This window comes from Castor canadensis, chromosome 2 (assembly GCF_047511655.1).
Source record: "Castor canadensis chromosome 2, mCasCan1.hap1v2, whole genome shotgun sequence".
Taxonomy (NCBI): domain Eukaryota; kingdom Metazoa; phylum Chordata; class Mammalia; order Rodentia; family Castoridae; genus Castor; species Castor canadensis.
The window spans coordinates 20214331-20227315 of NC_133387.1; the positions used below are offsets into that span (position 1 = coordinate 20214331).

Here is a 12985-nt window from a genome sequence, read left to right on the forward strand (position 1 = left end):
TTCAGAAAAATTATGGGAATAACAGAAACAATTTTTTGCTGAGAATTTTAGAGTAATCTGCTGAAATGATGCTCTATCACCCTTCAATCTTTAGTGTGTAATCTTACAAACAAGATCTGTCACCTATCATTTCATTACAACAATAGAAATGAGAAAATTAGTCATCAGACATTACCACCATATAGTTTCAAACCTCAATCAAATTTTTCCAGTTGCCTAAGTAATATCTTTCGTAGCCAGCGGATCCAACTTAGAATGACAATTTACATTTATTTATTTTGTCTTTTTAATATTCCACAATCTGCAACAATTTCAGAGTCCTTGTCTGACTTTGGTGATTTTGACTGTTTTAAAGATTACAGAACACTAGTTTTGTTGAATGTCTCTCAGTGTGCATTTTCTGATGTTCCCTAGTGTTTAGATGCAAGTTATTCATCTTTCTCAGAGATGCCACATGTCTGAAGCTGGGCTCTTTCTATTGTATTCCATCAAGTGACACACAGTTTCAATTTTTCTCATTATTGGTAATACTAAGTTGATTTTCTGTGGTAGGAATTTTAAGTTGGTCTTATGACCTTGGCACATATTGTTATGTCCCTAATTATTCTGTTCTACAGTAAAAGGATAATTATCCAGGTGGACTTAACCTAAGCAAATCAGCCCTTTAAAGCAGAGTGGTTTCTCTGACATATAACACAAGAAAAGTCAAGAATGAATGAGTGATAGGGACTCAACTCCAGGGAGGTTCAAAAAACATGGGACAAAGAACTATAAATGGCCACCAGGGTTGGAGGGTGTCTACCAACTGACAGCCAGCAAAGAACCAAGGCCCAGGGTCCCGCAGCTGCAAGCAACTCAGTTTGGCCAACAACCTGAAAGAGACTGGAAAGCAGACCCTTCCCCACCCCTCTAGATAATCCAGCCTGACTGGTACCTTGATTTCAGTCTTTGGATACCCTAAGCAGAGAACCCAGCTAAACTCTACTGGACTCTTCATCTAGAGAATTTGAGATTATATATGAGTGTTGTTTTAAGCTGTCACGATTGTGGTTATTTAACATGCATAAATAGAAAACTGATATAAAAGGTCTCTATAGATTTGTCCACTGTAAGGCAACTCTTTTTACTTTAGTAATTAATAAACAATAGGTAATAAGTAATTAGTAGGTAAGTAGGTACTTTGATTGCTATACAAATTCTATCAAATATTTGCCTACTTGTTTAAGCATTCACTGATGCTTCTCAAATTTGTTAGCATTATCCCCAAAAGGGTGGTTCCATCATTTCATCTGCAGTCATTTGCTGACAATATATTTAAGGAAAATTTTTCTGTTCTAGTTTGTTCATTCATTTCAGTGCTTGTACAATGGAGGTTATACAAAGATGAGGGACATTGGAGGTTATCTGAGAGTTCTGTTTCCAATGTCTATCTTAGAACAAAGGATAGTTAGGAACCCTAATAGGCTGTCCTGGATACCATCAGGCCTGGCTCTGAAAACAAAGTCTCTACACCAGATGAATCTTTATTCAGACTCCTCTAATTGTATCAGGCCACTGGCATTCTTTCATAGTTGTAGCAATGTCAATTGTGGGACCGAATTACTGAGGCATAAATTGCATGTCAAAGTACAGAGGGCACAAAGGCAAAGTCACAGTGCTGGGCAAGCTGCCAACACTAATGAATAATTAAATACACTTCACTTTGGATACACTAGAGTATCATCTCCAGGGGAATGAATACATACAGAAACAAACAGGATACTGAGAAAAAGGGACTTACATATATTTTCAGATGATATCAAGAGATACTATTTTAGCTACGTGGGTAATGAGTACAAAAGTAAGTTCTGATAAAAATGTCCATAAATATATTCTAACAATACTGAGCATTCACCTCTGGGCATAGTAATGTGTAAGAAACCACTGGGATAGTGTCCCCCAAAGTTTCATGTCTTCCCAGAACTTCAGAATGTGACCTGTTTTGAAAGAGAGATATTTACAGTTGGAGTTAGTTAAATTAATATTAGAATATGTTGGGTTAGGGTGGGTCATGGGTCCAGTGACTGGTGTCCTTATATGAACATCAGGAAGAAACAGAGGGAGATACGGAAGTGGTATAGCCACAAGACAAAGATGCCAAAAATTTCCAGCAACTGCCAAAAGTTAGGAAGAGGCAAGGAGGGGTTTTGCCTATAGACCTCAAAAAAGGGCTCAGATTTGCTGACCTTGATTTGGGAATTCTTGCCTCCAGAACTGTGAAGGAATAAATTGATGTGTTTTTTAAGCTACCCAACTTTTTTTTTTTCTTCATTTTTCTTTTATTATTCATATGTGCATACAAGGCTTGGTTTATTTCTCCCCCCTGCCCCCACCCCCTCCCTTACCACCCACTCCACCCCCTCCCGCTCCCCCCCTCAATACCCAGCAGAAACTATTTTGCCCTTATCTCTAATTTTGTTGTAGAGAGAGTATAAGCAATAATAGGAAGGAACAAGGGGTTTTGCTGGTTGAGATAAGGATAGCTATACAGGGCATTGACTCACATTGATTTCCTGTGCGTGGGTGTTACCTTCTAGGTTAATTCTTTTTGATCTCACCTTTTCTCTAGTTCCTGGTCCCCTTTTCCTATTGGCCTCAGTTGCTTTAAGGTATCTGCTTTAGTTTCTCTGCATTAAGGGCAACAAATGCTAGCTAGTTTTTTAGGTGTCTTACCTATCCTCACCCCTCCCTTGTGTGCTCTCGCTTTATCTTGTGCTCATAGTTCAATCCCCTTGTTGTGTTTGCCCTTGATCTAATGTCCACATATGAGGGAGAACATACGATTTTTGGTCTTTTGAGCCAGGCTAACCTCACTCAGAATGATGTTCTCCAATTCCATCCATTTACCAGCGAATGATAACATTTCGTTCTTCTTCATGGCTGCATAAAATTCCATTGTGTATAGATACCACATTTTCTTAATCCATTCGTCAGTGCTGGGGCATCTTGGCTGTTTCCATAACTTGGCTATTGTGAATAGTGCCGCAATAAACATGAAGCTACCCAACTTTTGATAATTTACCACAGCATCCTTAGGAAAATGAATTGACACTAAAGAAGAAATTAAATTGGAATAATCAGAATATTGTTATTCCTGGGAATAGAGCAAGAACAGGAACTCCGCATATCTATAAACATAAAGAAGTCATTATCTTTCTTAATTTTCAATATTGTCCCAAGTTTGAAGCACTGGGGAAATTCATCTAAGACTGCTAAGGCCCCTTGGGAGGTTGACTTTAGCCTTTGACACTAACAGCTCAGCCAACTGAGCTGCTAGCATCTCTGGTTCATAAACAGTGCCATGGCTCGTCTGTGCTCACTTTCTGGCTTTCTGAAAGACAAGCCTTGGTAGAAGCAGATCCTGGGACTATGGCCTGTAATCAGACTCTTTCTACATACATGTAAGAAGAGATTGCTAATAATGGGAATATACCTATTTCTAGTATGGAGTGCAATAGCAGAATTAAGGAGAGTGAATATCAATGAATCCTCATTTTCTATTTTACCCTTGACTATGAGACTCTAGTGAGAAGGAAAAGCAATATCAATAAATTAAAGACTGACAATCTTATTATATCCCTATCTGCAAAATGAACAGGTCATGTGCATTTTAAGAAGCAAATGTGTATGACAATAAAAGTGCATTTCTTAGAGTAGAAAATGTTGTAGAAGTATAACAAAAATGAAATTAACTTATTTCCATAGAAGATAAAAATAACATGTTAAAATTTGAATCTTTTCACATAGATTTTCCTTTTTTCCCTAAGTTTTGTTCACTTGATATGAAAAATATATTATTTTAAGTTGCATTTTTGGTTACTGGTAGGAAGCATCTTTCATATTGTTTATTGGTCAGTTTTCATGTAGAAACTTTCCTTTTGGTATCTTATGTTCTTACTGATTTGAGTAAGACCTTTCAATTGTAAGGACATTACTAATCCACTTTCTGTCATTCACAGCAAATGACTTTTTCCAAGTTTGTTTATGGTTTATTATATTTGCATTTTTATGTTCTGAGTTTATAGTTTATAGTTATGTACACTCATCATTAATGCAAAAAATGCTTATTTCTAACCATCTTCACTCTTGAGATCCTTTAAATTTTCCTGAAATTGGAGCTTCTCTCTAATCCAATTTATGTAACTTTTAACTCTATAATGTACAGTGAAATCCCATGACAATTCAATAAGTAGGGTCCAAGTTTTTAGTGATTCAAAATGCAGAATTATCGTAAGACTATTGATGTAGATGAAGTAGCCTGGACAGTTGGGCGTCATGGGATCTGGCTGAGACACGCATCCCTTTGGGTCCCAGTTGTAGTTTAGCATTATCTGGCCAGCATTTCCTGGCTGTCACTTAAGTACCAATTGGATAAATCTGGTCCTTTGATTCCCCATGACTTGTCAGGGTGAGTCCATACTCTGCAGAGTAATTTGTATAGCCCAGTCCCACACAGTGGATAGCGAGAATGCTTGGGACAGAAGGACACAATCCCTGCCTCCCTACTTCCCATGTCTAGATACCTTCCTCTTTTAACGCAGCCTTACCATCTCCTCCCCCAGTTACTTCCCTTCTGCTCTCTTCATAAAGCAAGTTCCCCACTTAATCATAGAGCAGAAGAATTGATTTAAGACACAGTTGTAGTACATAACTTAGCTGCTTTCTCCATCTTTTGGCTTTGGCTTTAGTTTTGAGTACTAGGGCTATTCCTCACCATCTAAAAGCATTGATCAGATTACAGGATGAATGAACTAACTGTATATTTGAATTGTGATACTGAGGGCTTGGGGGGGTACAAAGTTCTCATTATTTTGTTGTAAATGCTGAAAATAAAGTTAGGAATAGCTAAGAACTAGATTTTTAACACATTATTTCTCCATGACAGCTTTTTAATTTCACTCTGCTTGATTTAATTCAAGTAAAACAAACAAAACTAAATAGTTAATAGAAATGCAAACTTTTAATTCTACACAGCCTTCTGTCAAGAAATTCATCCAATCATGGGAGGGAGAAACAATTCACAAAAATATTACTGGGCTCTGATTCAAAGTTGCTTCCTGTGTATAATTTTCATACATTTATGAAAAAATCCCATAGATTATTTATGATTATGAATGTAAATAGTAAAGATGTGGATGGAATGTGTGTAAGTCAAGGGTTCAGTCACAAGAACAGAAGCCATTCTATGACTTTTGAACATTGGATATTTAATAGAATGACTTGGCTACACAGGTGATAGAAAGATTAGAATAGCGAATGGAGGAGTGAAGTAACTAAGAAATTAGCAGCAGCAGGGAGAGATGGGTGTCTGGAGATGGAGAACATCAGAGGAAGTGGTGTTTCCTAATCCCAGAAGCTGTGTCATCTGGCAGGAAACAGGATCAAGGTAGAAGCTGGCAGACAAGACCTAAGAACACAGATGGAATGTAAGTTCTTTTGGAGACACCACTCAAGGAGAAAACAGAGAGAGAGAGAGAAAGAGAGAGAAAGAAAGAGAGAGATATCTGACTTTTCCCTTCCTAACATTATCTTCCCCTACCCCATTTGAGCAAACTCAAAAGAGGCCATCTGACTCTCTGTCACCAGAGACAGAATGGAGGAAGGGAAGAGTGGGGAATTCATCTAAGATCCAGTAAGTCATTACTAGCAGAAGATGAGGTGATTCAGCAAACTGAGGATGGACTTTGACTCTGGGTCAGAGGCAAGAGAATGGGGATAAGGAGAGCTATAAAGTGATCCTCAGCTATACTGGTATCCACTTAGCTCTTCAATAATTTTTTAGAAGAAGAGTTTGGAGCAAATTTTAGTGTCTATAAGGCCAGATGCTCATTTTGTTATTTTGTGCATATTTCTAGATAATTAGAATATCTTATAACAAGAAATACAACTGAAAAAAGAGAAATGTCCCAGATTAATGGCAATGATAAGTACTTTCCTTGTTCAGCCCCTTCCCAGGGATGTCATAGTCTTTTTTTCAATGAGCACTGGCACCTTTGTGTTGACTTTTTGGCATGATGGCATATTAAAAGCAAGGTAGGAGTGAGGAAGGCTAGAATTGAAATAGGAGACATGTGACCAAAGCAAGCCAAAATTGGAGCTAGGACTGAAAAATTGCTAGAACAACAAAATTATACATTGTACTAAATAGTCTACTAAGAAAGCAAACACATGCATTTCTTCTAGGCACACCCCTCTGCATTAGTTACAATATTGGTAGAGAAACAACTGTTCTACAATTTCTCTGACCAGATTTCTTGCTCCAGATGAATAATGCACCTAGGATCAAAGAATGCCTGGTACAGCAATTCATTTGAGCATAACAATGCTCATAAAAGTTACAAAAGTAAGCACCCATATCACAATACTCTTTGATTGTTAAGAGCACTGAGACCCCATGTCTTCATGCTTGGGTGATATGGTCAAATATTGCAATCAGCAGAATGATTGAAAGTTACCAGGGGCCTAACACAAAGAAACCATTTATCTATGGAAAGGTTTAAGCAAAATTCCCTAGCATGCTTCAGCTAATATAAACAGTTCTGACGGAAGGCTGGTGGTGTGGCTCAAGCAGTAGAGTACCCGACTGGCAAGTGTAAGGCCCTGAATTCAAAACTTGAGTAAACCATAAAATTTTTTTATTGAGCTTTATAGGTCACACCTGTTGTTATAGCTACTTGGAAGGAAGAGATAAGGAGGGTTGTGGTTCATGGCCAGCCCAGGGAAGAAGTTCATAGGTCCCCATCTAAACCAATAAAAAGCTAGGTGTGATGATGTGTGTCTGTCATCACAGTGATGCAGGCAGAGTAAATTAGAGGATCGTGGTCCAGGCTAGGCCAGGCATAAATCTGAGACCCTATTCTAATAATAATGAAAGCATAAGGTGTTGGGGTGTGTCTCGAATGGTAGAGTACCTGCTTACAAGTGCAAGGCCCTGAGTTTAAACCCCAGGACCACCAAAAACAAAATCACAAAGCCCATGAAAGTAAAAATAAGTAGTCCTGATGGAAAAGCCACAAATTGCAACCTATACCCACACCTGAAGCTCTTGGAATACATTTCCCTATTTTCTGTGCTTTACTGCTTTGTTATGCTTACCTAATAAAATCTTTGCATTCTATCTTGTGAATCATCTTGAAATTCTTTTCACTAACACATTCAACAACCAAGAAATCATGGATAATAATTTGAGGTTATTGTTTTTTCTCTCTATCAAGAAACCTCCTGGACCCCTGACCACTAACAGAAAAAAGAAGAAGAAAAAGTAGAGAAAGGCAAAAGGGAAAGAGTCAGAAGAAGACTTGGAAGGAATAGGACAACAAATCACCCCAACCCCTTCCAAAGCCTGCCTGTCTTTGAAACTTGTTTCAGCCACTTGCTGCCTGGGTGGACATGAGCAAGCCCCTTGGTCTCTCCATGAGTCCAGTTCCTCTTCTACAAAATGTAAAGGATAATAGTTGCATGCTGTGAGTTCACCCACTTGATGTACATTCCAAATTGTGTTGGTGCACAGTAAACTCTCAACATATGTTGATTTTATCTTTGTATCCTCAGTGTTAGCAGAGTTCCTGGCATTTAACAAATATTTGGGTCAGATAAAATGAGAAAAGAAATTATCATTTGCATATCTAAGTCATACTTCCTCTGATAATTACCTCTGCTGAATAATGTGGTTCTAAATACAGCAATGCCTACAATCTGGCCATGCACAGTATGATTTCAGATAAGCTTGTCAAAGCAAGGCTCAGGGGAGCAGTTCCACTTCAGTGAAGAGAGGGAGTCCACTACATGATCTCACTGAGGCATTCAGCTTCAGTATTCGGCATTAAAGGGATACTCCTCCAAATGAGACATGCTGCAGGAACAAGCATGAAGAAGAAAGTGGTCTGCAAAAGCATCCATGTAGTCTGATAAGCATTCTGGTAGGTGTAGTCTATCTAATCTTTGTGCTCTCTCAGCCTTTTATCCACCTACTCCAACAATTACTGAGAACGTACAAGAAGGGTCTCACACCTTGATCTACCCTCAGATTGGTGAGAGAGGTCTGTGAGACAAGAGGGCAGGGAAGTAAGTAGCGATTAGGTTACCAGAATGAAGTCATAATACTGGCTCATAAAATACGTAGTGCCAAGTGAAGTCGTACAAATGTTATCTCAATTCATTCTCACAACATTGTGAGGTGGAAAATGACATTACAATTCACAAATTGATTGTTGCTTGAGTATTAAATGAGATAGTAGTTCAGGCAAAGGGCTTCATATCCCATCCTAAGCTAACAGTGAGCGGATGTCTGCTGTAATTTGTATACTCACCCCTTTGTAGAAGTGAAGTAAGGAAATTTACCCAACACCACAGAGTGCATGTATAAATACTAGAGTTGGGATTAGATACCATGTAGATTTATTCCTGAGGACCAACTCATTGTGCCCACCATTAAATCTCTGTCTGACCTTCTCTCTTCTGTGTCCAACAGACATGACAAACATGTCTCAAACCAAACTCCTGATTTCTTCCCCTACGTGGCAACTCCATGCTTGCACTACTCAGAGAAATAGAAAAACAATGAAACAAAAACTCTCAGCCAATTTTCCTCTACTTGGAGAAACCTGTGATTATCCATTTAGTTAACTCCATGCCTCTTACTGAGCCTCATAATAGGCCCTCCAGTTTCACTTGAAGCTGAGGATGGTAGTCATCTCTATATCAATGTGAAGTCAAAGACTAGAAAGGTGAGATTTTCTAAGCATCCTTGGTACAATGACTCGCAATGAGATCTGAGATCTCCAGCCATTTTGGCTGGAAGTAAGCTCACATGCATACACCTTCAGGCCACTGAAATTTCTTTTTCCAAATTAGGTTCTACACAAAGACTGAACTATTTTGACTTACTACTCCAAAAGACAGGAACCTAGGCTTATAGGTATGAACCATCAATGTATGTAGAGTCTGCTTTCCCTGACAGACATGACAGACACAGGTTCTTTCAAACAGACACTTCTTCAAGTCCACTGCATTGTTCCTTGGCTGCTAGAAGGCAGGCATGTTGACCAGGACAATCTGCACTTGTGTGTGTCCTATGACCTAATTGTTCATGAGCACCAAGGAGCTTCTCTGTGGCATAAGGCACAACTGTGCTCAGCCCTGACAGGGTTTATCTCTTCACTGCCCCCAGCCCATCCTTGGTCTAGGGCGTCATTAATTTTAGCACTACTTAAGCTATCTCCCTGGCCTGAAAGTTGACAGGGTGGTGGAGAAAAGGATGAACTCACTGAGAAGGAGTCAAGAGAAAGTGGATCCCACATCCCCTACTCCACTGAGTAATACATATGATCAAACATGGTCATACCTAATAGTTCTCAACTATGCATGCTGGTGTCACAGATCTGGGGATCTCTACCAGCTTCCTCTGGAATTAGAACCAGATCAGAGCCTGTTTAGAAAAGGAACAGCATTTTTCCACTTACCTACCAGGGACCCTCCTTCTAGTAATATCTCTGTGGTATTTAGCTACAACAGCTAATATGGGTTGAGCACTTAACTGTTAGAGACACTTGCCAGTTCTCCCCTTATCTCCTTTATACCTAGCATCCACAGGTGATTCCCCTTGTTTAGGAATGAGGAGGGTGGCTTAGGGGTCATAAGATTGGGAAATGGAGCTGGGTGCCGGTCTCTCATGCCTGTAATCTTAGCTACTCAGGAGGCAGAGATCAGGAGGGTTGCAGTTCGAAGCCAGATCAGGCAAATAGTTCTCAAGACCTTATCTCGACAAAAAAAAAAAAAAAAAAAGATTGGAATATGGTATAGTTAGCTTCTGAATGCAAACAACCATGCTATTGTGGCTTAAGTTGAGGGGTTGACAGGAAGCCAATGATCTATGACTGATACCCACTGGGTTTCCTGAACTTCTATGGAATTGAAGAGAAGTATTTTAGTGGGTTTCATTTCCCATTTTCTTCCCTGCCAAAGAATTAAATGATGATAACACTAAGAATAAAACACAAACTCACATAATGGACTGCTGGACAAAAAGGAGGAGAAAATGACTACATTATACCTACCCTGGGGATTTTTTGTGCTCTGTAGCACTGTTACAGGCAGTGACAGTGATGCCCTTGGACTGGCAGTACTGAATCAGTTTTTCCTGGGTGAGGTATGGGTGACACTCGACGTGGGAGAGTGAACGAAGTGTATCATTAATGAAATTTGCCTGCTTTTTGACCAGATAATAGGGCATTCTATATACAAAAAGATCAGCCAATAAAAGCCAAACACTGCTAACTGATAAAACGCTAAATCAGACATGGAGATCTGTCTCCCACCTCTCCAAAGCATACTTATTACTGACCTGTGAGTTGAGACCAACTGCATAGAACTGGATTGCTTCCAAATGTTTAAGAAGTCATAGGGAAAGACCCTTGCTAACCAAATTTACCTGATTAGTCACTGGCTTATATTTTAGTTCAGGCTTGTTCAATCTGGAAGAGGTTGAAGTTGAAGACACCAAGGGCTTCCACCAGCTCCTCCATGACCAGTCAGAGAAACGAGAACATTTGAAGTCCTGGATGGATTCCACACACACTAGTTTGACTTATTCCCTCTCTGAGGGAGGAGACATGGGTAAGAGATCCATCACAGCAGAGTTAGCTGTAGAATTCAAAGGAAATTTCAAACCAGGACTTGGGTGCCCAGCAGGGATTGGTTCCATCCCTGCTGCCTCTGCTCATCCCAAATGCAACTAGAAGAAAAAGAAGGTGAAGGTTTTTCTATTCTCACCTCACTTAAACCTATGTGACCTGGGTTAGCTTAGAAAAAGGCTGAAGTCTATGGAGAGACATCACTTGTCTGGATCATTCTCTGTCATTCCAACCTCAGTTGGTTTGCAGTAGGGGAAGGTCATGCAGATGATTGTCCCCTGGTAAGGACACCCAGTCAAGGGGTTCAGTAGAGCCAAAATCCAGTCCACTGTATGCTTGCCCAGAAAAAAACAAAAAGCTTCATTAACCCTAAGGAAGCATATTTTTTTAATAATTTTTACCCTAAAATGGGCATTTTTCCAAACTAGCCCAAAGATACCAGACCTGTGAACATCAGTCCCAAATTCAATGTCTCTGTTATTAATTTAGTGCATGTCATGTTACTGTCCAGGAGTTGTCAAAATATAAACATACACCAATGCACTTCTCTCTTCTGATATTTCTATTCCTACAGTCCTATTAAAGTGCTAGGGTTCACCTCTATGGAACCATCGACCACATTACTGAGGCTGCCTCAGATCATCTAATAGTGGCATGTTCATGAGAATCAGGGAGGGCAAAGATGGAAAGAGTTCATATGTATTTCAGGAGATATTTACAAGTGGAGTTTAAACTAGGCTCCAAAAAATAATATGGAGGAAAGAGGGAGAAACATGAGCAAGTTTGAGAGAAATATAGGAAAAAGTTTAGAGGCAGGGACAAGTAGGCCATGTTCAGAGAATACTTTACCCAGGAGTTCTCAACCGTGGCTTCAACTTGGAACCCCCTGGGAGCTCTAAAACATATTGTGCCTGGATTCCACTCTCAGAATTTCTTCCTGATTTCCTTTGCATTGTAGCATAGGGACTGGGGTTTTTTTTTTTTAACTCCTCTAGTGGTTTTAAGGCAGAGTAACTTAAGAGCCACTAGGTTCGATGAGGAAGGACCTCAAACCAACAAAAGAGTTTAGAACTGATGAGACCAGATGGTCACTGGAACTCCTAAGTGGGCAATGACACAATATAAACAATTTTTTGTGTCCTGGTACAAGTTTGCTTTGGATGTATGATCCTTCTTGAACTCTTTGCACATTTTTCCCCCTCCCTTCTTCTTCATGGTGGTCATTGAGGTTTCTATTGAATTACTGATGGGTCCACAAAAACATTCTGTGCTGACATATTCAGAGCCTCTGATCTGGATTTTGATAATTTTCATGACTTTAACATGTTTTATTTAGCAAACTTTCCTGTGTTCACCCAGAGGACTTAGTACTAGGGAAATCAAGGTACTCATTTTTGCAGAGGACTGTGACATAATTTGATTCTTTATGCCATATTATCATAAGAGTTACAGCAACATCTTTTGGAATGTATAATAGACATGCTAGTCTCCACAACTCACAATGAATTATTACTAGGATATTTAAGAATTCATGTTTTACTGGAGCACTATACATGACAGAGCCATTCTATCCAGTTAATATACTCAGTGTACATGAAGGCTGAAATCTAAGACAATCTTGTGAGTCGTGCCATAATATTCAGTGGATTGAGTCCATGTACATACAGCATTGTACTGACAATTAATGATCAGTCAAGGCTAGGATGTAGCTCAGAGGTAAAGCATGTCCTTAGCTTGCACAAAGCTATGCTTTTGTTTTTTTTTTCATTTTTCTTTTATTATTCATATGTGCATACAAGGCTTGGTTCATTTCTCCCCCCTGCCCCCACCCCCTAAAGCTATGCTTTTGATTGCTTGCACTGTCCAAAGGAAAAAAAAAACATCATCAGTCTAGTAAAGTAATATTACAAATGGATCATTATTATTGCTGTAGCTTTTAGGTTTTTGTCTATTTCCTTTCATCTCCATTGCAGAGGACTCCAGAACAGTCTTAAAAACCTATCCATAGAAATACAGATAGTCTGTCCCCACATTTCCCTATAACATACTGCTGTAAGTAGGCAAATTTAATGCTTTACTCACCATGGATAATTTCTTTCAAATGTATTTCAGGGTTGCCAGCCTTGCAATTATGTGTTGTTGAGTTTCCTGATTCATCATCATTTTCCTCAGTTAACACTTAGATTTTCTTATTAACCCAAATTGGTTCATCCTCCCAGGATCGATTCTAAAATCTATCATTACCATTATTGCCATGGACATTAACCTCACATGCCCAGATCCAATGTAAACTTTGGGTCAACTTTCATTTCAAG

The 12985-nt window shown here is 39.2% G+C and overlaps 1 protein-coding gene across 1 annotated transcript in view; it reads right to left on the reverse strand.

Moving 5' to 3' along the window:
• Positions 1–7755: 7755 nt before the first annotated feature.
• The window catches only part of LOC109702019 (aldo-keto reductase family 1 member B10), a 60061-nt gene continuing 54831 nt past the window's right edge, over positions 7756–12985 (reverse strand). Inside the window, exon 10 of the mRNA XM_074062741.1 lies at positions 7756–7891. Coding sequence (XP_073918842.1) covers positions 7849–7891 — 43 coding nt within the window. The 3' untranslated portion in view covers positions 7756–7848. The remainder of the gene's footprint in view (positions 7892–12985) is intronic.